The sequence below is a fragment of the Topomyia yanbarensis genome, chromosome 3 (genome assembly GCF_030247195.1).
Source record: "Topomyia yanbarensis strain Yona2022 chromosome 3, ASM3024719v1, whole genome shotgun sequence".
Classification (NCBI taxonomy): Eukaryota; Metazoa; Arthropoda; class Insecta; order Diptera; family Culicidae; genus Topomyia; species Topomyia yanbarensis.
Window position 1 is genome coordinate 266,526,219 of NC_080672.1, and position 27,032 is coordinate 266,553,250.

Genomic DNA, 27,032 nt, shown 5'->3' on the forward strand with positions numbered 1-27,032 from the left:
CAGGGGTGGGCCGATTGAGTTCTAGTCTAGTGTCACCGCTTAAACGACAAGTCTTACCCTAGGGCAGTAAGTAAGATATTGTCAATCAGATGCATAAATACGATTATGCACTTGATTTAATTAATTGTTGTTGCCAACAAAAATCTAGCTATTTGGCACGCAAACTTTTTCAACTTCACCGAAGCCACATGAACCACCAAAGTTTATGAGATATAACAGAGTTACATGACCGACATGGAAAGTAAATATTCGCTTCTCACAGTAATACCATAGCTGAGAAACAGCTGATGGTTCGAATTGGTCTACTTCCCCTACTAAATCAATCAGTTATTGAATACTGTTACGCCAGATTTGTATATTGCCGCAGGTCTTCTCAGCTCTAGCACAAGTTGAGGATGTCGCGTGCTTTACGGTGAGGTTGAAGCGGGCTACAGCCGAATAGACAGACCTTTTTCGCTTTATCGCCCTGTTGCGCATACAGGTGCGTTAATAGAGTAGCAAATAATTAAGAGAAAATCGATTAGCTCGTCACCAAAAGGACATTTTCTTTTGTTAGTACATATTACATTTACATTTTTTCATTTCAAAACATTCATATATTTCAAAACACGTGTCGCATTGACAGGCTATTTCTTACACAGTAAATTCAGTTTGCTCAAAATACTTACACATTTAGAGTCTTGAAAAAATGACATTATTCCTATGAACGGGTGAAAGATTTGTGGAATGTTTGCTTCTTATAAGTTTTGTATATAATCGGTTTGTTTCTTTTTTTTATATTTTCTGACAGTTTAGAAGTTCACTGATCAAACTAAAGCTATATAGGTACTATTCTACTAAATCACGCTAAATAAATTATAAGTACGGTGCGATGAGTGGCACGAGTTCTCGTGCAACTCGGCGATAGATTGCTTCAAATATTTAACATAAGTGCTTTAGGTTACAAATAGAAATAAAAATAAAAGTTTGAACAAATCAGCAACAAAATTAAACTCGTTTAAATCCTATAGTACGGAAGATTTTTTGAAAGGAAACTGTACGGTACAAAGTTACATAGATTTTGCAAGTATTCGCAAAAACTAATTGAATACACCTAGATTATAAGATTTGTGCAAGGTTTGATTTTTCATCTTACAACTCTTAGAACGGTAATGGCAACTAAAGAACACGACATTCAGATGATTAGGTTCGTTTTCCTCATTGATTAGGGAAATAGGTTTATGGAAACATTTACATTCGAATGAGTTTAATTGTTTTTTTTAGTTTAAGGCCAAGTAGGCTGCTTCTTACTTATGCTTCGTGGTAACATTTAGCCTTTTCTTTTTGCATGTGTTTTTTCAAATAAATAATAATTTACACTGGATGGTTCAGAGAAACAGTTTAGGTGAGCTCTTGGTGACATTTCTTTTCTTATTTTATATAGAGAACGACTTTTTATTGGTTGGTTACAAGCCGATTTTTTTTAACAGAGATCGAGTTGTTTGGACCAGAAGACGTCATAAATGAGGATATCTATAAAATGTAAGTTCTTCAGTTATCGAAAATGGATCTCTGGTTTTTTTCACTAGTTGGAATTATCGTTTTATGAACGTAAACATTTTCATATATAAACGTAGAATCAAGTCTCCCCTCAACAAACGGGATTGGATAATGGAACACTTCCAAAGTGACTGGTTGAACGGATCTATTTACGAGAGTGGCTCCACAATGGAAGCCATTGATGAGTTGAATCAATATTTTGTCTGGAGAGATTTCCAGTAATCTGCTGCATTTGGTTTCATCGATTTTACTTTCGTTTGTGGGAACCAAAACATATATTGTGTACAACTTAAACTGAAGAACACATTTCGATCTTTTGCGCCAGCTACATCGTCCAGGTATGAAAACAACATTCGAGTACAAAACCCAGTAGGACTGTGCTATGGACTAAGCGGTACGGTTGGATTGTCGAGAGTTCACTTATTTTTTGGTAAATGTCGTTTCATGTGCAGCGCCAGATGGTCGCTGCGGGCGAAACTACGCTCACAGACGATGCACTTGAACGGTTTGGCTCCCGTGTGTTTGCGGTAGTGCCTCGTCAGCTCGTCGGACCGCGCGAAACGCCACTCGCACTCGGGCCACTGGCAGGTGTACGGTTTTTCGCCTGTTGGAGAGATGAAGAGAAAAGTCAAATATTAGTGTTTGCAAACAAGAAGGCTGCAATTAAAGAAGGCAGCTGCCGCGGTTTGCTTTCCTCGCGCGGTACATGGGAATGTACTTTTAATGGGAGATTATTTGCTGCATGGATGCAGCAAACAATAGCATGGCAGTAGTTTTGCTTGATATGTAAGTATTTCAAATTCCTTTCTAAATTCCTTTTCATTGCTTCATAACTATTAATAAGGTTATAACCAAAATGCACGATTTAAAAATAACCAACTTCAAACAAAATTATTGCAAAAAACAGAACTTCATAAACTATCGTCCATAAAAGAACCACAAACAAACAAAATGTTGATAATGGAAAGGTGTCAACTAAAAGCCCAATATTGCCCAGAATTTGATTCATTGCTACAAACGCGGAGGCTGTTTGCCCCATGCATCCGCAAGCGATTGCACACACTCAGTGGCATGTAGCTCCGGTGGAAGTAAAAACCATTGCAACTGCATCCGTTGTTGATGGGACCTAAGACAGGGCATGTTCCCTTGCTATACCTACACCATATCCATCCATATACGAAGGCGAGATTTATGGCAATTTTAACGGTTATGACGGCTCTCAAATGTGATTGCAAAACCAAGCAGGCCGTGCGTCGCAGCCTAGATGGATGGATTGGTTAGTTTGATGGGCGGAAGCATGGAAGTGTGGGTAGAAGTATAGAGAAATTAGTCGTTTAGTGTGATGATTTGCTGCTGGCGAAGCTGAAGGTGAACACTGTCCGGGTGGTTTATGGGATGCACGGAAGCCGTGGGAACTGATTAAATTTCCGATGGATCGGTTGCCTTACTAGGTAAAAAGAGAGAAATAAGAACTGTCCGTTGCAGGGCATTTGTCTCCCAGCTTTAGGTTGATTGTAGGTTGATGACTTGTAGTAAAACACTATTCAAATGTCGTTCGTTATCAATAAATCCCGAAATATTTACTATCATGAAACTTTCAGCACTTTTCAACTTCAGAGCGTTATAAAAATGCTAAAATTTTAGACCAATATTCAATATGCACAAGCAACAAACGGTACTCATGAAATCCAAATATCATTTCCTACTTTCCTACCCCGAACATTAGACAACTTGTAACATATGGTCTCCCCTGCAGTCTACTGGAGCAGGCCCGTAGCCAGGATTTTGTTTCGGGAGGGGCTTAAAAAAATTTGCATAAAGCTTTTAATTCTGACAATTTGATATTGTCACTAGAAACTAAATTAAATTTTGAAAAGTTCATAATGAAATCAATTCCAAATCAAAGACAATCCTAAAAATATGTTCATTGTCACAAGAAAGGTTATAGTACTTACTCTCGTTACAACAAAGTATATTCTAGAGTTCACAGTATTTATGCGCTAACCGAATATGACAATGCTTGACGGTGCTGGAAAACACTAGGTGTTCCAAGCTACACCTTTAAAAGGCGTAGAAGATGCTAAACCGAAATGAGTAGAAAAATATCCATAAAATGTTCGAACGAAGAGAATGTCGCAATTCGTACAAAATCTTCTGATTTAGCAAGCGATTTGTAGATGCGCAGAGGCGGTTCAACTTCTATTTTCTTTGTCTGGTGTTCTGCGAGTATTACCAGTTCCAAGGCATCATGCTAACACAATTTTTTGATATATTCTATTTAAATGAAACTATTTTCAAGACTAGCCTTGGTCGGGTAGATTAGAACCCCAGTTAGGAAGGATTTTTGGAAATCAATAGGATCAAAATATAAATTTAAATGATTAAATCAACTGAAGGAAACTGCCCACAATTTAATTGATTAAAGAAAATTGTCTACAAATCGAATGAAAACACTGATTACTAATATCTTCTAATTTTCCTTCAAATCGCCAGTCGCCGTGCATGTGTCGTTCACCGTGCAGTTTCAAAATCACGAAATTTAAAGAACTAGCTCCCTAAATCCATCGGAGAGATCCAGATCCCAAATCCTTTCGTTTCATCGTTTTATTGAAACATTCCAACTAAAGTTGAATCAAAATTTTGAATACACCGTAAGTTGATCATATAACGTGCACTGGTGCCAAACAAATGTCCTCAACTACTTATTCTCGTTTTGTTGGTAATAGTTTTATATTATTTCTAAATTGTGACGTATTTAGATAGGTATTTTTACGGTGACTATGAGGGCGGTTTTCATTTTGATAAAAAACAGGATTTGAAGTCACGTCAAATCCACCTAAACGCACGGTAACTGGGGACTTGACGGTACGTGAAATTTGTTAAATGTATTACCAAAAGAACTAGAAGGTCTACCTTCTGATGTCGCAAAAAGCAGAAGCAAAAAAAATTGCTACGCTATAGCAGGCTACAGGCACCAGTGAATCAAGCTAGCTATTGTTCTATATCAGTGCACATACAAATTGTATCGTTGCCCCCGGCTGCGGAGTAAAATGAGTTTGCCAAATGAAGCAAAAGTGCCTGTGCTACGGGATAACACGAACAGTTAAGGAAGTGGAACAATTAGTTAAAGTGAAAATGGAGCTTAATCTCGCTGAAGTTACCTACATTCAGCTACATCACGTAAAAACTGTGTTTTGATCACGTTTAGAAGCTTAGCACAGGCCGAAAACTTTATTGCAAAGAACAACATGCAACACGAGGTCGAATTTAATAACACCAGAATCAAGATCCCCGTGCATATGGAAAACGACATGGTGGACGTGCGTATCCATGATTTGGCCCCGCGCACGAAGGAGGATTTCATCAAACAAATCATGTCGCAATATGGAGAAGTAGAATCTATTACGAATGACACCTGGAGAAATTTTTTCTCCGGCATTCCCAATGGCGTTCGTATTGTGAGAATGCGAGTGACTAAACCAATACCTTCTTACATGACTATCGAATGCAAATCACCGAAGGATGGCGTGACCTATAAGCAAACAACGCTAATTACATATCCCGGGCAGACCCCAACATGCCAATTCTGTAACTATACAGCCTACTACGGAAAAACATGCGCCGAAGCAACTAGTCAAAACTCATCTACTACAGCCAACTCTAACTAGCAGCCACCGATACCTTCAGATAAACCTAAAACAACGATCCAATTACCCAATAATGCAGGTACAACGACCACGACAACCGCTCCCAAACCAACAACTAGCATCGCCAATAAAGAAGCAAATACCGAAGAAGACGGATATACAACAGCGACCCATAAGAACAAGAAACAAATAAGAACCTCTGATCGTGAACAGGAAGAAAGCAGTACCGATGACGACATGGACGGGAACGATAACGCGAGAGAAGGCAGACTGAATGACCACCAAGCGGCCTCACCGCCAAGGAAAAAGATCTCAACACGCAGCAGCAAACTGCGTCAACAAGATCTGGCAGACCGACATTCTTAGAATTTTTTTATTTTTACTTATTGTAAAAAAAATTAAAAGACCCACGGATCAGTTGTGCTAACGCATTGAGCCGTTTCAAATAAAATTTTAGATTGAAAAAAAAAAGAAATATTATAAATATGAACAAGCTCAATAATTTCAGCATCTCTTTATTCCGACATATGGACGGGTATACATCGCACTTACTTCACCTCTGTCGAAGAGTAACGTAGGTGTAAGGCCAACTTTCTTTGATGATTTCTGTTGTTCTGTAGTTGAGTGCCCAGAAAATATAGAACAGCTGCTCTTGGGTCGATTTCAATTTATTTATTATTTTTTCTCTCTTTTTCTTCGTGATCTCTGCTCATCTCTCTCATTTTATTCCATAACGAACACAAGTAAAACGAAAACATGAAATCGAAACATTAATCCCAATTTATTGACTGTAGACTCAACTAGTTATAACATTTTAGTCGCTCTCCGTGATAGGCTACTGATGTTTGTTCACTGTATCGTCACGTCGTTTTTAGACTTACATGGACATTAATTGGAAACCATCGAAAGAGACAGAAATGCTGCTGCTTACAACATTAAGTTTATTATGATTGATTGACTAATATGTGGTTTAGCATCTATTGACATCCGTTGAAAAGTAAGGATAAAATCACAACAGATAGTCCTACCGCTACTATGTACGTTTCTGTATGTGAACAACATTAGTAATATACGACGGTATACAATTCTTGGGTTGATGAACACCTCAGAAAAACCGCTGTTTTACCACTTTTTGGCTTGTTTATTTTTTGGCATTTTTCTTGCTTATTGTTCGATTGTTTAAAATATCACTACTTTGCGGACTAATAATGTTTAAATACGGACCGCATTCTCCGCATAAAATGAAATTGAGTGTCAACAGAAATACTATTGCATTAAAATGACGCGAAAACAAAAACTGTCTTCTCGACTATATTGTCATCAACTAACGGAAGTGTTTTTGTCTAGCACGCTTGAGTGAGATGTTTCTACTAAGCGTACAGTGCAATATTTTTCCTAACCAACAGTGTCGCGGTGGTTGTTCATTTCTATCTCGTACACTTCCTTATCATCATAGTGGTTACTGCCATGTCCATGTTCGCGAATTTCTGACGGGTCACGAGTGTCGACTTCCTCAATGATGGTGCCGACCGTTGATTTTGAGATACTAGACGCAGTTTTTGCCGTCAATATTATCCGAACAGCAGCCAAAATTTGGCAAATGTTTGTTTTTCAGGAAATGGTTTTGGAGACTATGTATATGCAAAGATATAATGTGTAAAATAATACTATCGCATTCAGTTTTTACGTTCAGGGTCAGGTTGGAGGAAATATGTCTGTTCACCTAGATTTTCACCACAAAAACACCATTTAATATACTTCCTAGATGTGTCCTTTATAATGAATACCATTTTTTCCAAATGTGACAGGAATCTTTTAATAGCCACGGTGCAAGTAAGTGGTATCTGATCTTGCAGTCGAGCATTGATTTTCTCATCGTCCATATATATGAGGATCAACCACATGTTACAAGTTGTTATGCAAAATGACTGGTTTCGCCTGGGCTAATTTGTTAAATGGCATCAGCACTGAACGCCTGACATGGTTAAACTCGTTAAAGGCGATGTTCGTAAGCATAACCTCCATAATCACCTTCAGCAAATATTTCACATCATTAATGTTGCTCCAGCCAAATACGGAGGCTATTGACTTCAGATCTTTTCGCATAAGATCGATCTTATGCGAAAAGACCTGAAGTCAATAGCCTCCGTATTTGGCTGGAGCACTACTTCTTGCTTCTGCGACTCAATCATTCGACAGATCCCCACAGCAAGAATTAAAGTATCAGTTTCGTTTGTCTTCCGACGAGTCACACAATATGAAGGGAACTGTTTTATCACACTCAGCATACTGAGTAGATATCCTGACCGCTGTCTTCGGTGGTTCGAAATAGCAATCTTCCTCACAATTCTCGCATTAATTTGTTGAAACCAAACAAGATACAATTTTTTTTAAGAGTCACCAAAAACATGTTGTTTCTTAAATTTATTTTTGAAAATTTTCGGGGGGGGCTTTAGCCCCCTAGCCCCCCCTCTGGCTACGTGCCTGAACTGGAGTATATTATCGTTCACCTCAAGTATATTGACCAAATGTTCTATAATTTGGTTTTCTAATTTAATTTAATTTGTTGGATTTAATTTTATTTATAATTCATGCCCATATATTTTCACAAACGACAACTTTTTAAACAGTTATAACTTTCGATTCTTGCAAGATTCGCTTACAAAAGTAAGTAAGGCTAATAATTGGGGACTATAACCCTTTTTTCAGCACTAATAGTTGTAAGTATTGTCCGTAGGATTATGGTTATCGCAATTAACCCTTTTGTATTCCGTTGGAACAGTGTTACCAGGAAATAGTTTCAATGAACGGTGAAAATGAATGTATGCTATATAGGTGTCTAGCCTGTCTTGAAATATTAGTGAAAATTGATAAAACCTATCCTAAACTGTCAAACCGAATCTTTCACATGCAAATGGACTATTAAAGATGTTAGAAGAATTGTGTTGACTATCGAAAGGTAGAAACTGAGCTATTTGTAGTACTAAGAGAGAAGCCAATTCGTGAAACGTCGGCTTTCCATTACCACCACCAGCGTTTTTGTACTGTAGTCGTAGGTTAAACTTTTAAAAAGTAAACAAATATTTATCAAACAGTCACGTGCTATTGTATACTCGATCAGTACATAAATAGGACAAATGACATGCATTTATCGTTGAAGGGGAGCAAAGCACGACATTCCAAATTCTTTTCCATTGAAAAATCTCGAAATACAGATTACTAGCTATAAGATTACTAGCGAAACAATACCGTTAGGGATAAACAATAATGGATTTGTTTTATTTATATCGTGCCCACAAACCCCCCAATACACGCCAGCTACGTTAAATGAGTGGTTGAGTATTTGCGATAAACACACTACAAAAAAATGTGCAAAAATAAGTTTTCGTTATTTTCTTCAAATTGGTATAAATAGGATGCTAAGTAATGTTCGATCATGAAAATATCTTTATTATGTAATCTAAGAGTTAGCATTTATGAATTGTTTGCATTTCTTTCTATCTTTGCGATGTATAAGTTGTAAATTGTGGATCAAGCCTTCATTCTCGACCTAGGAGAGTTGAAACACCTTATTTCAACTCTCCTCGATGATGAATTTCTAGTCTTATGGTAATGTTATAATCACATTGACGTTCTTGAACAAATAATAATAATCAAGATTCTGAATTTCTTTTCTGAATTGACAACAGTGATTAACGTTCTCAATTTATTAGAACTAGGTCATTTATAACCACGGAATATGCAGTTGTTCTAATTGTTTACTCCTATCAGCTTCTGAAGCTTGGAGCGAAGTGACCATAATTCAAAATTAACCAAATACTACCGACGTGGATACCAAATTACCTGTTTTCATTAACCCGTATCACTTGTAGTCATAAATATAGTATCACTGGTCATATCAACCATTTTAATGAATGCAGAATGTTCCAGGGGAACTAGTTGGAAAATAATACATAACTAAATATATGAAAAATAGGTATCAAATTTCTTGACTTTACAGTTATAGTTAATTAGTGGTTGGGTAAAGTATCTTACTGTTATTACTGTTGGGATAAGTGGAGTTTCCTGCATTTGTGATAAAAATCCAACATTAATTTTCAAAACAAGTGTCAGTTTATACGTAGATATACACTGTGAAAAATAATGATATGAATGCATGTCATTTCAAGGAATTATCTTAGTGTGAACTAATAAAAATGGCACGATTGTAACATTTGATGCTTTGGAAAACGTTTTGATAATATATAATATAATTGGTTACTTGTTTCAATTCACATTGATTGCTGTGTCAACTTACCTCGGTATGAGGAGAGATGAAACAAAGAGAACACTGTTACGAAAATCGATATACTGAGGCTTTATTATTGATTTGTACCAGTTATTCTGATGTAATTTGATAACATAAACAGAAGTAAGAAATTTAAAAATAAGCAATCATCGAATAATAATTTTTGTCGATTTATCTAACAATAACAAAAAATGGTTTCAATCCTCCTCGGTCTCCCCTACATGATTATTTGTTTCAGGGCCGGCGTTACACTTTTAGCACGAGTGGGTAGCAGCGTTGCCAACTTTATTTTCAAAAAAACTGGAACCCCCCTTTAAAAAAGACTGGAAAAAACTGGATGCCTCAACCCAATTAAATATCTTATGATTCAAGAGCCTAACGACCTGTTCAGGGTATAATCCGAACAATATGTGGAATCGTTGGACTCTATGGGTTAAAGTTCGTGTATATTTTTTTTATTAGGGGAATAACCAAGTTTATCCTTGCAAAAAGGGAATGCGAAGTTTTTTAAAGTAAAATGTATCTATTTTTAATAAAACAGGATTCTCAAATATGAAGACAAACATTATTCAATATGAAAACGTTCAGCTATTAGACAAAATAAGAAAACAAATCTCATATAGCAGCCAATTTCTGGTTTAAGATAGTATAAAAGTAATCGCTACTATTTAAATATAACTTTTTGATACTTTCACATTACAAGTTTTAAGAAATGATGATGATGGTCCCACCTCATACCCCCACAAAGGTGTGAGCTGAACGATTTATCTAAAAGATAATTAATATTTTGATCCATAACAAAACCAGTTAACAAAAAGAAACGGACTGGTTCAATTTGCAGACATAGCCTTTCCTTCAAAAGAACGTAACCAGATAAATTTCGAATATTCCGCCAACAACCAGGGTCCATCAAGAAAATTTCCATTGCGGGAAGATACTTGATAGAATCGGGAATTGAACCCAATAGCTTCCATTTCCGATAATTCTCTGTAAGACTCCTCCCGCCTGACCAAGACATCGGTACTACCACCTGCTAAGGTGAGAAGTGACGAGCCTAGTGACAGTGCAGAGTCCAGTCGAGTTATATTATCCACATCAGGCCCCTTTATTGAAAGTTGCCTACCACTAACCCAAGGCAATCTAGGGATATTCCTTTCCGGGAATTGTCGAGGAAAGCCAACATAACTCCATCATCAAATCAGACCCTGATCACAACAAAAGTCTAAAAGCTTCGATTCAACCCGATGAGCTCTTAGTACTGGTCCCTATGTTCGAATTCAAGTTAATCTCTATCTGCTTATCGCGCGCGTGGCTCAGACTTTTGTAGACATCTCATTATTTTTTTTAATAACTTTAATAAACAAGTAACAAAAATCCATCATCATCATAGCGAATATAACAACTTAGTGTGACTAAATGCAAATATTAGAAGTGAAAAAAAATATAATCTTCGTGGTATTACATAGTAATTCAAATAACTCCAAGATATAAAAATCCAAAAAATCTGTCTACAAAGCAGATTTTACGTGTGAAATACATAGTGTTTTGAACTCCGCCAATGTTGCTGCACGTTTAATATGTCTAGGCATCGAATTGAAAAAACTTATTCCTTTGTACAACAAGGAGTTCTGTGAGCTACTAAATAAAAAGTTTGGTGTTCTTGCATCCGACGCGTTTCTAGTGTACCTATGCACATCACTTCCTCTTTCAATTCGATCACACAAATATCGAGGCAGCCATTAATAATTTTAAAAATGAACACCATTGTTAAGTAATAAATTCTTTGTTTCACAGAGAGCCATTGTAATGCGCTTAGCATGAAACTAGAGGAAGTGTATCTGTTACATTTTAAAATTAATCGCATGATTCTATTTGGCAATCGCTGTAACCTCAATATTTGTGTTTGATTGCCAAGAAACAAAATGGATGGGCAGAAGTCAATATGTGGTGAAACAATAGATTTATATAATAAAATTTTACTACTAATTGTTAAATCATTTTTCAGACGACACAATATACCATACTTTTTAGCAATCTTTTTGATGACATTTTCGATGGGAGACTGAAAGGTTAACTTGTCATCAATGATTATTCCAAGATACTTAATTCACTAACGCGATCAATAGTCTCACCATTTATTTCAACGTTAACGTCAGGCCTAGTATTAGCCGAAGAGATAATCATATATTTAGTTTTAGCAACATATAACTTTAATTGTTTAAATTTTAACCAACGAGCAAGGGAATGCAAATCTTCGTTCAAATGCGCCACGGCTTCATCTATATCCTTAGCTGCAATGAACAGAACAGTGTCGTCAGCAAACAAATTTAAGTCACAAAATCGTAAAACTTGCCTCATGTCATTTATATACATAATAAATATAATAGGACCTAAGACACTACCTTGCGGCACTCCAAGAGGATTGCCGAGAGGACTAGATACAAAATCGTTGAAACTAGTTTTCTGAGTTCTATCACATAAATAGTTTTCAAGCCACTTATGTGCTATCCCTCCGATACCAAATCGCTCTAAAGTTTTCAAAAGTAAAGGTCTCGAAATTGTCTCAAAAGCGCGTTTCAGATCCAAAAATACAGCAAAAATAATCTCTTTAACCTCGATTTTCTCTTTCCATTTTGCTAACACTAGATTCAAAGCGGTTTCGCAAGAGTGTCCCTCTCGTTATCCCGATTGCTCCGGAATTAGCAAGTTTTTATTATTCAAATAATTCATCAGCTGGCCCCTAACAACAAGTTCTAAAATTTTCTCCAATGTGTGCAACATGTTAATGGGGCGGTACTCTTCGGCTTTATCCGTCCCAGTAACTTTGGGAATAGGAATCACATGTGCCCAGTTTGTAGCGATTCATTTACAAGGTCCAGCAAATCGGGTCCGATGACATGAAAGCAATCCTGTATCACTTTTGCGTTGACATTATCGATACCAGCCGATTTTCCCAAAGAAAAACAAACATCTTTCAATTGTTCAAAAGTAATTGGGTGAAATCCATCAAATCTACAGTTAATATTAATCGGCTGTGTTATTTCCACAGGTTCGGTGATCAGTTCAATACTTTGATCAGTTGCACACTGTTAATGAAATAACTGTTCAATTTTCAGCTATTATTTGCTCAGATTGTTCTTCTACCCCGTTAAAAGTTATGGACTGCGAGGAACTAGGTTTAGGTTTAATTAAATTCTTAAGGATTTTCCATAACTCTTTGCTGTTGTTTTGATGTTGATCGATCTTCCTTTGAATGTACTCACATTTGGTCTTTTTCAAAGCTCGTGAATAAATATTTCGCGCGTGTGTGTACCCATTCCAAAAACGTTCACTATTAGTTCTGCAAAATTTCTTGTACTTTTTATCCCGTTTACGTTTAAGGCGCAAAAGATCTAAAGAGCACCAGCTGTTCGAGTTATTTGAATTAACAAACTTTTGAGAAACTAAACTATTTGTACACTCTTTTAACACGTTAGTTAGAACAGCTGCCTTGTTATCCAAATTTCCATTCAATTCCGTAAAATCCATGCTTCTCGAAACCAGTTGAGACATAACTTGTTTCGAATATCTTTTCCAGCACTTGATTTTAACTTTATCCTCTTCACGGTTAGGTTCATTCTCCAGCAAAATTGAAATCGTCTCATGGTCTGAAATTTTACAATCGGCCTCTACATACGAATGAACCCCGTCAAAATTGGAATACACGTGATCTATTAATGTTCTACTGTGTCTGGAAATTCTTGTAAACTCACTAACCGTTTGCTTGAAATTGAAAAACTCTGCCAGCTGCTTCAACTGATTCGAATTTTGATCATTGAGCCAATCAATATTGAAATCGCCCGAAATTATATTAACCCATTCATGCCTACGTTGTTTGTGGACAACAACGTTTTTAAGCAGCTGTAACTTTTGATTGATGTAAGATTTGCTAACAACAACAAGCAAGGCTAATAAATGTGTCCATTGGCTTTCATTAGAGTATTAACAGTTACAAGAATTAGCTCTAGAACTGAAGTTATTGCAATTAGTCTGATTCAACTCCGATGGAGCAGTGCTGCCAGTGACTGTTTACGTTTACGACGAAAAATGAATTTTTCATATAACTTCGTTATGTTGCAATATTAGTGAAAACTGATAAAACTCATCAATTTAGACTATTTTTGGCTACGTTTTACACGCAGTTGGACTATTGGAAATACTCTAGGAGAATTTTACTGAGCATTTGGAGGTGAAAATTGAGCAGCTTCTAGCATTGCAAGGAAAGCACCTACATTTATGAAAAAAGGTTTTTCGAGTTTCTTGATCCCACCGTTTTCAAGGAAAAATAGTTTTGAAACGCTACATGCACTAGAAAAAAGTTGGGCATGAAAGGGTTAAGCTTACTTAAGTCAACGAAATTCTCCCACCAGTTTTCTAAAATTTCTAAAAACCGTCGATCGCTTGAACTAGGAGAATGGTATACTACTGCAAAATTTCCCATCTGCATGCCTCTTTCAACTGATATACCCAAGAACCAATTATTATCAACTGCTTCGTTTAACCAAACGTTGAATTTAATCGATTCTTTGGCGTAAATAGCAACTCCACCGGTATATCTGGAATGACATAGGCAAAAAGCAACTTTATAACCCGGAATGCTATACTGATCAAATGCATCAGCATCAACAATATGTGTTTCTGATAGAAAAACTAACAATGGACGTTTGTTTTCTACAAGATATCGCATTGCAACAAAGTTTGTAGACAACCCAGCTATATTTAAACATAATATTTCAAACAGCCTCCCGTTTGTTAGTTGCTATTCACTCAACAAAACGTTGCTTTTTTCGATTCTAGCAGTCTCCGATATACTAAACACTGCTTACTAAATGCCGCATGGTTTACGTCCAAATTCATTTTGCGTTCGCTATTCTTTTTTATACAATTTACACATTTAAAATCAGTTGACGAGCATTCAGATGTTCTATGTGCTCCATTACATCTGGAGCATGTTTCATTATTAACGCATCTCGTACTCTCATGACCAAATTATCCACAGTTGAAGCAGTGCAGCACGTTAAAGGCCTCTAAAACAGAACACCTATCCCAACCAATGTTCACCGTATGGGCTGACATCAGGCCGCTATAAGTGTCCTTATCAACTTCAATTATAAAATTGTATTTGTTATATTTGAAGCGTGGATTTTCAAAATTGGCAACAACTTTAACATAATCGACTGGAATGCCCTCATTCTGATTCTTTAATAAGTCAACGAAGACTTCCTCAGAGTATCGATTACTTTTCACCCAGATTGCTTACAATGTTTTCTTTCACCGATTCAATATTATCCCGAGTTGCACGCTCGGGATAATATTGAATCACATCTTTACCGTTTTTAAAGTTGCTAATTTTGTGCACCTTTGGATCTAATTTATTTTTTAATTCATTCCTCGTGTCGTCACTCGACTGCAACGGCTCGACTGGTTTAATCACAATGACCGGGCGAGCCTTACGTTTCGTTTGACTTCCAGTTCTAATTTTATTCGTCCCAGTAGCTCCCGACAAAACATTCGCGTAAGTAATTCTACTATTTTTATCAAAAACCTCGTCATTATTTCCATCATCGTCTTTTTCAATTAATATCGGTTCATCTTCTTTATTCGTCAAAATTTTTCGTTTTCTACTGGGATTCCCGTCAGATTCAGAATGAACCTTCCTATTAATAAAATTCCTCTTTCTGTTCATTCCAACTAATTCAATTTCACGCTTAATATTTTCATTAAAACAACTTTTTAAATCTTCCAACTTTTTGGCAACACAGCTAGCCAATTTACTCTCGATGGAGAGTTGTTGAAAGACCTGATCAGTTTTTCAGTGAACAGTCCTTCCCGTCATGTACGGGAAGCAAAACTTATGGTTTAGATCCAGGTATCCGAACCAAGGGTCCCGATCCAGACACTAATCCAGATCTAGATCTAATCCAGATCTAAGCACCAAGTCTGGGCCTGGTTCAGGTCCGGACCTGGTAAGGGGAAAAGAAGACGGGCTAGTTCCAGGGACTGGACCGGATCCGGGTACTGGTCCGGATCCAGGCACTGGTCCAGATCCGGATCCAGGAACTGGTCCGGATCAGGGTATTGGTCCGGATCCGGGAGGTCCGGATCCGGGAACATGTCCGGTTCCGGGAACAGATTCGAATCGGGAATTGTGCCGGATCCAGGAACTAGGCCGGATCCGAAAAATTCACGTCTTGTATCGGAAGAGAGCTTACGTAATGATCAGTACTGGAATTAGACACGGGATAGAGTTAAAACTCATTGCTCCCGGATGCGGTTAATTATCATGTTCGTCTTTGTGGCCTCGCATTCTTCCTTTACGATCTTCCGTACCATAAAGTCGCTGAGCACATGTTCCTTCTCACTTTTCCTCATTGTACGCATGAGATTAGCACGAATATTCCTTCAGATGGCAGCGATAACTTTCGGACGACTCGCGGTCACTTTCCTGGATAGTTGCCCTTTGTTTTCTCGGTGCGCTGAGAAGGGGGTTATTTCACGTACACCGGGATATTTCTATCGTGATTAAAATGTCTTTTTGTGATATTCGAGCGCGGAACAAATAACGAATATTTCGTCATATTGCAACTGCTAAACTAAGAAAATTATTTTCTTTTAGTCACAGCTTACAATGGTATAAGATTACAAACATGCTAAGAATGCACAGGTGATATGGGAACCTTATTTGTATGATGAGGCAAACAATATAACGCATACTGTAAAAGGACATGCCGAAAAAGTATCACAACATCTTGAAAGGCAACATTAATGTGAAGAATCCGTACTCAAATTACAGTAAAGAAGTTTAGGCATAAAAATCACTTGAGTCTACCTTCTCATCTCGCACAGAGCATAAGCTAAAACTCGATCCGCTATAGCTATCAGAAAAGCTATCAATCAAGTCTATTCATAGCTTTGTTGTTTATTCACTGCATAAATGCAATCGTTGACGTTTGCTTTAACCTTTCGGACGTCGCGCAAATATACACGAGCAGGCGCGTCGTGCACTGAGTACACTTTGTTTTAATTTGATGTTTATGACTCTATGATCTTTACTGTAAACTTGTATAAGTGCTCAAAATAGATTGAGAATTCATATTTTTCGAGAATTTCGTCATGGAATCATATATTTTTAGTGAATTTCAAGTCGATAAGCTCATATTTTCTATCGGAAAGACCGAATTAAACTATCAGTGAAATATTGACTTTTCAACTATTTTATAATAAAAGTTGCACCAATGTTAAAAAATTTCAATCAGTTGGATACCAATAAATGAACAAACAAGTAAACTAATCCCGAGAGAATGTCTTTCTTACAGGTTTTCTTTCACCCACATCATAATTGTTTCAAGATACAAGAACATTTTCGATGACATCTCGCAGTATAAATACTTGTGGTAAATAATAACTAAATGCAACATTGTAGGTACTAAGCCTTCTAAAGTTCTTGCTTGATTTTTTTCGATGAAGCGTAGACGATCTCGTTTTCATTTAATTAATCATGATGGCACATTGACTACTCGTTCCGAAGAAGCGATATAGTAACAAGCTCGCGAGAGTACTATAAAATACTTATATTCTAGTGAAGCGAAGGAGCGAATTGGAAGCGGTCTTTCTTTCATACCATTTGTGTCAATGTGAGATACCAAAAGGCTGCTCTAACTAATAATTTCCAAGGGAAGGATGAATAGAAGCGCAAGAATAAAGTAGAGAGCATTTACTCTACCCACTAAGCCATCATATGAATCTGGTTTGTATGCTAAAATAATTCACTGAAGGTCATTACGGCGATCGTTGATCTGGATTTCTAAACTAAATTAATCTGTAACAGCTCGCAACCGTGAATTGGGGTCCCACGCAGATGAAGTGATTAATCAATTATTTCATCAAAAAGATTGGTGGAAATTATTAATCTTGCCACACGGTGGCTCACCTGGAGGTCTGTCACTGTTGGATCGATCTCTTGCCGGCCATCGGTGGACAAGTAAGAGCTGTTAGGTAGTAGCTACACTCTATTTGATTCTGCATACTAAAACGACACGCGCTACAATATATACTGAATAGACATAGGCAGAGGTATTAGAATCTTGTCATCGATCAGTGCGCTGACCATGGAATCTGGGGCGCATATTTTTCTATGCTGCCATCCACGACCCGTGAATGCCCGAGTGATGCTGAGCTTTTGACTCATGCTGCCGCCAAACCTGGGGTCTCTGAGCGCTATGGTACTAGCTGCGTAATTGCCATCTATCGACCAACAACGCGACGCTGACTACGAGGGACTCGATGGGAAATTTGATTTATACGATCGAGATTTGTCTAGCTTGGCCACGGCAGGAATTCTCGGCGCGAGGAGTCGATTTTCACGCTAAATATAATGGCATACTGCTGCCGCCGCTGCTGGGCTCGGATGGATGCAGCGATGATGCAATACACCCGGGGAAGGCGACCGTGGCCTGTCCTGTTTGCATGTTGAAATCGCGCCTCACGTCACGAGATGCTGGTTTATGTAGTCGCAGGAGGGTTGACGCGCGAGACGCAATCTGATTTCGTCTCTCGTTGCCACTATTTTTGTCGGCCCAAGTTATTCAAGGATCGCTGTACAAGAGGAACGACGACAGCTATCGTGGCGCGTACAGCATTGGAATAGGTGCCCCTCCGCGAGATAGAGATCATTCCATCGATTAGGTAATTTGTTGGGCGCACTGTAGATGACTTAATTCCTCAACCGTGTAGCAGTTTTAAATTGGTTTATAACAGTACGTTTCACGAGACTCAGCAAAACGTGCTTCCGAATTTTAAAAGACGGCCGGCAGAGCAGCAGCATGCAACTTGAACTTAGAGGTGATATTATTGATGTCATTTAAAACGGTACTCCATGAAAATTCGATTTCATTTATAAACGTGAATTTTTACATTGAACCGTCTTTGTGTATGGGGTTCGCTTACCCGAGCAAATGAAAAGTCCATAATACCCCCATGGAAATGGTCCAATTTCACCCCTCTGCTGTATGGTGTTTTTATAGTGCTTTGAATGGGATCAACTCAAAAAGAAACTCCGTCATTATGGTCCGTTGGATCCCATATAAAAACCATATTTTGATGCATTTATGAGTTATTACGACCATTCTATGTTGTTTTGATGGGTGCGAAATTTGGCACGTACCATGATTTTGGTCTTTTGAGGGGGTTGTACAAGGTTTTTCTCCGGTTAAACTGGTTTTTTCATGGAAAGATTGAATTTTATTGCAATTTTTTGATTTTTTAATAATTAAATATTAGTTTATTATTATCTAAACTTTTTTTTGGTTAATGAGCATTATTGTCATTAAGTTTTGTTTGAATCGGGAAATTCTCGTTAGTCTTCCTCGATTGAATAAATTTAATAATGAAAATTTTATAGTTAAATAAGCGATATGTTAGCTTTCCAACACGTTCTGGACTAAGTCGGTACTGTGAATGCACCCGAACAAAAAATCTTTCTACTGTTGCTGTTGCTTTTAGTTTTGGCATGCGCATGAATAGGATTCTTTAGTAGCCTTGATTTATACTTCGCGGGAGATCTTCTAACCTCATTTTGCTCCTGGTATTATATCTTCTTCATGTTCCTGGTATGATGAAACTAAACAGAGCCGATTTTCGACATCGGAAAAAGCCATATTTTTCCTTTCAATCAATATTCCAAATCAATCGATATTATTTTGAATCTAAGCGCGCATTGAGATTCGTTCATTTTGTTCGCATTTCTTTCTACCGGAATAGAAATAAAGGTTCTTTGAAATATTGTCTCTTTTTGCATGAATTATTGGTGAGGTAGATCTTTGTTACATATTCCGACAAACGTTTTGCGAATCCGTTTATTGTGACCGGTTTCGGAAGGCGTAGAAAGCGCACTGGTGCATTTTAAGTAATAATAAAAGTATTTCTACTCAAAAAATTAGTGTTTCGAAGAGAGCCTTTGTGTTTTTTAGATCTAAAGATTTATTTGAAATGGCTCAATGCGTTAGCACAACTGAGCCGTGGGTCTTTTAATTTTTTTCACAATAACTAAAAAAATAAAATGCTATGAATGTCGGTCTTCCAGATCTTGTTGACGCAGTTTGCTGCTGCGTGTTGAGATCCTTTTCCTTGGCGGTGAAGCCGCTTGGGGGTCATTCAGTCTGCCTTCTCTCGCGTTATCGTTCACGTCCATGTCATCATCGGTACTGCTTTCTTGCTGTTTACGATCAGAGGTTCTTATTTGTTTCTTGTTCTTACGGGTCGCTGTTGTAAATCCATCTTCATCGGTATTTTCTTCTTTATTGGCGATGCTAGTTGTTGGTTTGGGAGCGGTTTTCGTGGTCGTTGTACCTGCATTATTGGTTAATTGGATCGTTGTTTGTGGTTTAATTGAATGTGTCGGTGGCTGCTTGTTAGAGTTGGTTGTAGTAGATGAGTTTTGACTAGTTGCTTCGGTGCATGTTCTTCCGTAGTGAGCTGCATGGTTACCGAATTGGCGTGTTGGGGTCTGCCCGGGATAGGTGGTAAGAGTTGTTTGCTTATAGGTCACGCCATCCTTCGGTGATTTGCGTTCGATAGTCATGTAAGAAGGTATTGGTTTACTCACTCGTATCCTCACAATACGAACGCCGTTGGGAATGCCGGTGAAAAAAATTCTCCAGGTGTCATTCGTAATAGATTCTACTTCTCCATATTGCGACATGATTTGTTTGATGTAATCTTTCTTAGTGCGCGGGGCCAAATCATGGATACGCACGTCCACCATGTCGTTTTCCATATGCACCGGGATCTTGATTCTGATGTTATTAAACTCGACCTTTTCAATGAAGTTTTCGGCCTGTGCTAAACTTCTAAACGTGATCAAAACACAGTTTTTAACGTGATGTAGCTGAATGTACGTAACTTCAGCGAGTTAATCTCTCCATTTTAACTTTAACTAATTGCTCCACTTCCTGAACTGTGGGTCTAACACGAGTTTTACTCATTTCACTCCACAGCCGTGGGTAACAATACAATATTGTTTGTACACTGATATGATATGGACTGCTTGTGCGATAGGCACCGATCGGCTTGTAGGGGAATTATGGTTAAAACCGACACCTTAAGCTTAACACAACTTTCTAAGTTGCCACCAAACCAATAAAATTATAATTTTAATGCACAATTCTTCTTCAGAAAATTCTTAACAAGACTTAATTTTTTCAGCGCTACGAAAAATTAATTTCATTAAAAATTATTGTAGGCACTGCGGGTAAAACCGACACCCTATAGGGGTAAGATTGACACCCCCTTTAATTTATTTTCTCTCCACTGTATTAAAATCTTTATCTTTATTAAAAATTAGATATATGCGTGATTAATAAAGTGTGCGTATGTATGATGCAAATATGCTTTTTATTGCTTCATCATGTAGTGAGGGGAAGAAAGTTCGAAAGCGTAGTACTATAAATAAGAGTATTTTATGCTATAGGATTATTTCTTGATATGAGTATTTCCAAATAATCCTTGCGCACATCATTGCAACCTCCAGTGTCATTTTATTTCGTAAGAGAAGACTTGCAAGCGTTCTACGTTCTGCTAATTGGATTCATTCACTTATAAGTGACACAGATTTGATTTTTCGGACTCTGATCATCAACGATCTATTGGGGTATACATAATATCATTGTCTCATTGTGAAAAAGTTCGTCTATGACAAACCAAGAGAACACTAGAAATTCGGTTTGATGAGCTTTTTGCAGAAATAGCAAAAGTTTTGATAGAGTCAGATAAGCAAAAATTCCAATTTTTGATTTTTAAAGAGACTTATAAGAAATAAACACAATAAAGGTATTTCTGTGTATTTCAGCTATTACTATAGTGTGCTAATAGTGTAATTGAAGTGTCACAAAGATCCCCAGCCTTTTGTAATGAATCGCAAGTAAACACAACCATCTTAACAGTGTGTCGGTTTTACCCTAACCAAAGGGTGTCGGTTTTACCCCAATAGCGCACATTTTTTTATAAAAGCAATTAAAAATATTGAATTTCTCAAACTCATCTTCAATGCACCTAGTTGATCATAGGAAAGGCCGATAATAATAGGTGCTGAAAATGGGGTGATTTGAAAAGCTTTTGTTCGGTTAAAACCTTAAAATCTACCAACGAAATTTTACATCCAGACGAGTATGAACGCTGCTGTCGTATGTTTTGTTTATTTTTATGACATTCGGCGCACTAACGTAAATCCAATTTTTCTTCAAATGCCCTACATAAACGTACTAATAATAATGTATCATTATGAAATGAATAAAAATTTGATTTCTAGGAAAAGTTGTGGGGTGTCGGTTTTACCACACAGTGTCGGTTTTTCCCACAATTCCCTAGGTTATAATTGACTGTTTCACTTGTGCGGGACGATTTTTAGCTTCTGCTTAGGGCGAGATGTGAAGACAGCCTTTGTGGTTGAATGGCATGCCCGAGTGTTTCTATGCTCAGTGAGTTGGGTTCATTTCCAGTAGAAGTCGTTGAGATCTTTTACATTTCTTATAAAAGAAATGTATAGAATTCGCTCAAACTTTCAAGATTTTTTCCGAGGCCCGGAGGGCCGAGTCTTATATACCAATCGACTCAGCTCGACGATTTGGGACAATGTCTGTGTGTGTGTGTGTGTGTGTCTGTGTGTGTGTGTATGTAACGGACAAATTCTTATTCGTGTTTCTCAGCAATGGCTGAACAGATCTTATCCAAACCAATTTTAAATGAAAGAACTAAAAAACAGTATGAACGCTATTAATTTGTTTTTGATTCTGATGTTTAGTTTCCAAGATATAAATGTTTGAATGCGTAAAAATGGCGTTTTTTGCAGTTTTTTTAAATTATCTGCCGAAATTGACAACATAGATTAACACTTTATATGTTTTTAGACAGCTTTAGCGAATACCTTCCAAACAAGCTATAGATTGTTGAAATCGGACCATTATCAAAAGAGATATTTAACATTGAATGCGGACGAAAGATTTTTATCATTTCCCATTGCCAGAAATATGACCAAAAACATGTAATCTATTATTAACGCCAAAACGGCTTATTTTAGGTCAATAGTATCTTCGGAGAATATAATGGAGGCAATACGCCCTTTCTTTTGATATTGTGCTTTTACTGATTAATCTCCCTATGAGTGAGATATTTTCACAAATTTTCTTGGAAGTGATTATATCGAAATGATGCCTTCAGCAAATTTGTAGCTCTTACTTTTGCGAATAACTTTACTGAAGACATAAAATATCTATTTTGAATACTTTAAAAGTTATGGCTTGTTGTTTGTGGATTACCTTTTGTCGCCCATTTATTGTTCAATATAGTAATAATCCATTGAAATAAGCCAAACATTATTACGATAAAAAAAATTTTGTATTTCATTTTTCTATCTACAACCGCTAGAAATAATCACCGAACACTTCCAAGTTGTCTGGAAGGAACTTGATACCTTATCAGTGCAAAAATGTTCATTTGTACGAACCTTCTGACTGCAATTTTTCTAACTTATAACCAACGGATCGATCGGAAACATATCGGAAAATGAAAGTGAAGTAAATAACTTCAAGCAACGGCGTAGCCAAGAGAAGGTTTTGGGGTTTAACAACTTCCCTCCCTACCACACCCAAAAAATATATTGGATTGCAATTGAAAATTTATTGATGCAGACTGATTTAATTCAGTATTACAATAACAATTATCTGATCCGTACATTGATAATCTGTTGTTGTAAACATCATGAGGACTTTTGATAAATTGTCAGAATGGGGTCCTGATATGTAATTGATCTATTGGTCTTGATTTCACAGTTGCCTAATAGCATCAATATCAAATTCCTGCCTGAAATCATTCCAATAGAAAATTCCAGAGTTCTGTAATCAATCATAATCCTCAGATTTCTTTTTAAATTGAGCTCGCTTTTGTAGAGATGTACTGTAATGAGGGTTATTTAATAGAAAGCGAAGTTAAAATTGATTTAATGTCTATGAAACATTTGCTAAAAATGTTTTTGCCTTTCTCATTCACTCTAAAATTCGTCAATCTAATCCCGTCCGGGAGGGCCGAGTGTCATATGCTAATCGACTCAGTTCGTCGAGATAGGAAAATGTATGTGTGTGTATTTTTTTTTTTTTTACAATGGAGAAGACCTTTATGTCCTAGCCCAGTACACGTGCTAACGGTAGGGTCCAATCTACCACACGGGGTGCACTGGGGGCGTGTCGGACTCGAATGGTGACCAGCCATTAATACCGACTAAACTCCATTGGGCTCCGCCATCATTCCTCCCAGGAACTACCTCTCGGTATTACTTCTGGGGGGATGGCTGTACTATATGTACTCATTCACTCTCACTCACGCGATCATACATCCTGTATGAGGCTTACTTGGGTGCTCTCTCTATCACACTTTGATTCACTCTCAAACACTCCCACATGAGGCTGACTTTTGTGCTCACCTTTTACGTTCCATGCGAGGCTGACTTGTGTGCTCACCTTACTCATTCCTTGCTAGACTTACTTTTGTGCTCGCCCTACCCATCCATGTGAGGCTGACTTGGGTGCTCACCCTATCACCTGATTCACTCTCAATCGTGCCACTCTATTGTACCTTTGTCACTCCCTCTGGCATCCCATGTGGGACATTTTTCTTAGGCCCCACTTCTGACATACCATGCGAGGCTGACTTTTGTGCTCACCTTTTTCATTCCTTGCTAGGCTGACTTTTGTGCTAGCCTCTACCAACCTGTGAGGCTGACTTTTATGCTCACCCTTAACATGCAGTGTGAGACTGACTTGGATGCTCACCCTTTCACTCCTCTGCCACGCCATGAGGCATCGATAGCTTAGTTCCAACATACTACGCTACGACCCTCCCGTCTTGGCATGAGGCAGTCCACTTATACGCCTATACACTCACTCTTCTGTCTTGCTTCGGGGTGGCTGGGTTTACCCCTTACGCGGTTGCCATTCGCTGCGCCAACCTACCTCGGCATGAACAGACCATTCACTCTCTTATTTTGCGCTTGGCCTTTTTCGCTCCAACTAACCAATCACTAGTTAGCCGTGCCCGCCGTCTGTTGCTCGGTTCGCCAGATTACCTGTAGCCTACTGGCAATCTGGATGGTAGCAGCCGAGACTGCGTTCCACTTCTCCACCGTTTGACACATCCGCTGAATAAGGGTATCCGGGGTTGTGTCCCAGCCACAGACGTCAAGCATTGCTCTTCTTTCGACGTCGAACCGATGACATACGAACAGTATGTGCTCGGCAGTTTCATCTACACCTGGGCAGTCCGGGCAGACTGGGACCTCCGCGTGTCCGAACCTGTGGAGGTACTGACGGAAACAGCCATGGCCTGACAGGAATTGTGTCAGGTGGAAGTGAACTTCCCCATGGGGTCTTCCCACCCAGCTCGATATGCTAGGTATCAGCCGGTGGGTCCACCTACCTTTCGAGGAGTTGTCCCACTCACGCTGCCATCTGGCGACCGAGGTCACCCTGGTGCGCTCGCGGGCTCCCCTATTTCCACGTAGCTCAAAGCACTCCTCATCTTCCCGAATGACCAGCCCGACTGGCATCATGCTCGCTATCACGCAGGATGCATCGTGTGATACCGTGCGGTAGGCAGATATCACTCTGAGGCACATCACGCGGTAGGTGCTCTCCAGTTTCTGTAGGTAACTGGTTACCCTCAGTGCTCTTGACCATGACGGGCCGCCGTACCTGAGGATAGATAACCTACGTCTACTGGCGCACACCTTTGAGCTGTTGGACATCATTCTCGATAGTGCCGCAACAGCAGTCGACGCTCTCTTGCACGTATAGTCGACATGGCTGCCGAAGGTCAGCTTGTCGTCTATAATGACTCCGAGAGACTTCAGACTTCGCTGTGAAGTGATCGCGACTTCTCCCACATGGATAACTGCATGTTGTGCCGACTTGCGGTTGTTGACGATAACTACCTCCGTCTTATGATGAGCGAGCTCCAGGCCTCTCGCGCTCATCCATTCCTCCACCGTGCTAATCGCGTGTTCTGCGGTTAGTTCTACCTCAGGAATTGACTCCCCGTAGACCTCCAAGGTTACGTCGTCGGCAAAGCCGACGATCTTGACCCCAGGAGGGAACTTCAGTCTCAGAACCCCGTCATACATGAGGTTCCATAGCACCGGGCCTAGGATCGAGCCCTGCGGGACTCCGGCGGTAATCGGAACCCTTTTCTGACCGGCATCGGTCTCGTATAGCAGTACGCGGTTTTGTAAGTAACTTTCCAGGATCCAGTACAGACCCACCGGTAGGCTAAGCCGGTGTAACGAGAGCGCGATGGCATCCCAGCTTGCGCTGTTGAATGCATTCTTCACGTCAAGTGTCACTAACGCACAGTATCGAATACCTCGCCTTTTTCGTTGGATCGCTATCTCGGCAGTATTTATCACTGAGTTGAGAGCGTCCACTGTGGACTTACCCTTCCGAAAGCCAAACTGGTTGCTTGACAGACCGTCCGTACCTTCCGCGTACGGGGTGAGCCTGTTGAGGATGATCCTCTCAAGCAGTTTGCCAGTCGTGTCTATCAGACAGATTGGTCTGTACGCCGATGGGTCGCCTGGCGGCTTCCCGGGCTTCGGCAACAGCACCAGTTTCTGCCTTTTCCATCTATCGGGGAAACGGCACTCGTCAAGGCATCTCTGCATAGCTAGCCTGAACATGTTCGGGTTCGCTATGATCGCTGCCTTGAGAGCGTTGTTCGGGACTCCATCCGGCCCTGGAGCTTTGTTCATTGCTAGGGATTTAGCCACTGCGAGTAGTTCTTCGTTCGTCACTGGAACCACCATTTCGACCGTGCCCGCACTGTCTCGTAGTGCAGGTGGCCAGGGGCTTGTGGCTCGAGACGGGAAGAGTACTTCGATAATCGTTGCCAACCGGTCCGGAGACCGTTCTGGGGGTGAGGAGCCCCCTTTGGTCTTGGCCATCACAATCCGGTAGGCGTCACCCCACGGATTCGCGTTGGCACTCTCACACAGGTTGTCGAAACACGCTCTCTTGCTGCTTTTAATAGCCTTGTTAAGGGCTAATTTCGCAGCTCGAAACACTTCACGGCGGTTCTCTCTTGCATCCTCGGTGCGAGCTCTTTGCATCCTACGTCTAGCTCTGAGACAGGCTGACCGTAGAGCTGCAATCTCGGCACTCCACCAGTATACCGGGCATCTACCGTTCCTTGGCAGTGTTTTTCTCGGCATAGTGGCGTCGCACGCGCGTGATAGAACAGCTACCAGCGCATCCCCGCTTAGACTGTCGGTGTTGGCCTCCAGTCCCAGGGCCGCGGTGAAAGCTTCGCTGTCGAAGTGATTGGACTTCCACCCGCGTACCTGACAGGGATCTCCCGCCCTCGGATGCTGCACACCATAGTTGATCTTAAAGCGGATTGCTAGATGATCGCTATGGGTGTAGCCTTCGTCTACCCTCCATTCCATGCCTGGAGCCAGACTCGGGCTGGCAAAGGTCAAATCA

The 27,032-nt window shown here is 39.3% G+C and overlaps 1 protein-coding gene across 1 annotated transcript in view; it reads right to left on the minus strand.

Annotated features, from left to right (window-relative positions):
• Positions 1–593: 593 nt before the first annotated feature.
• Positions 594–27,032, minus strand: part of LOC131686773 (dendritic arbor reduction protein 1-like) — a 375,114-nt gene continuing 348,675 nt past the window's right edge. Inside the window, exon 6 of the mRNA XM_058970758.1 lies at positions 594–2,143. Coding sequence (XP_058826741.1) covers positions 1,956–2,143 — 188 coding nt within the window. The 3' untranslated portion in view covers positions 594–1,955. The remainder of the gene's footprint in view (positions 2,144–27,032) is intronic.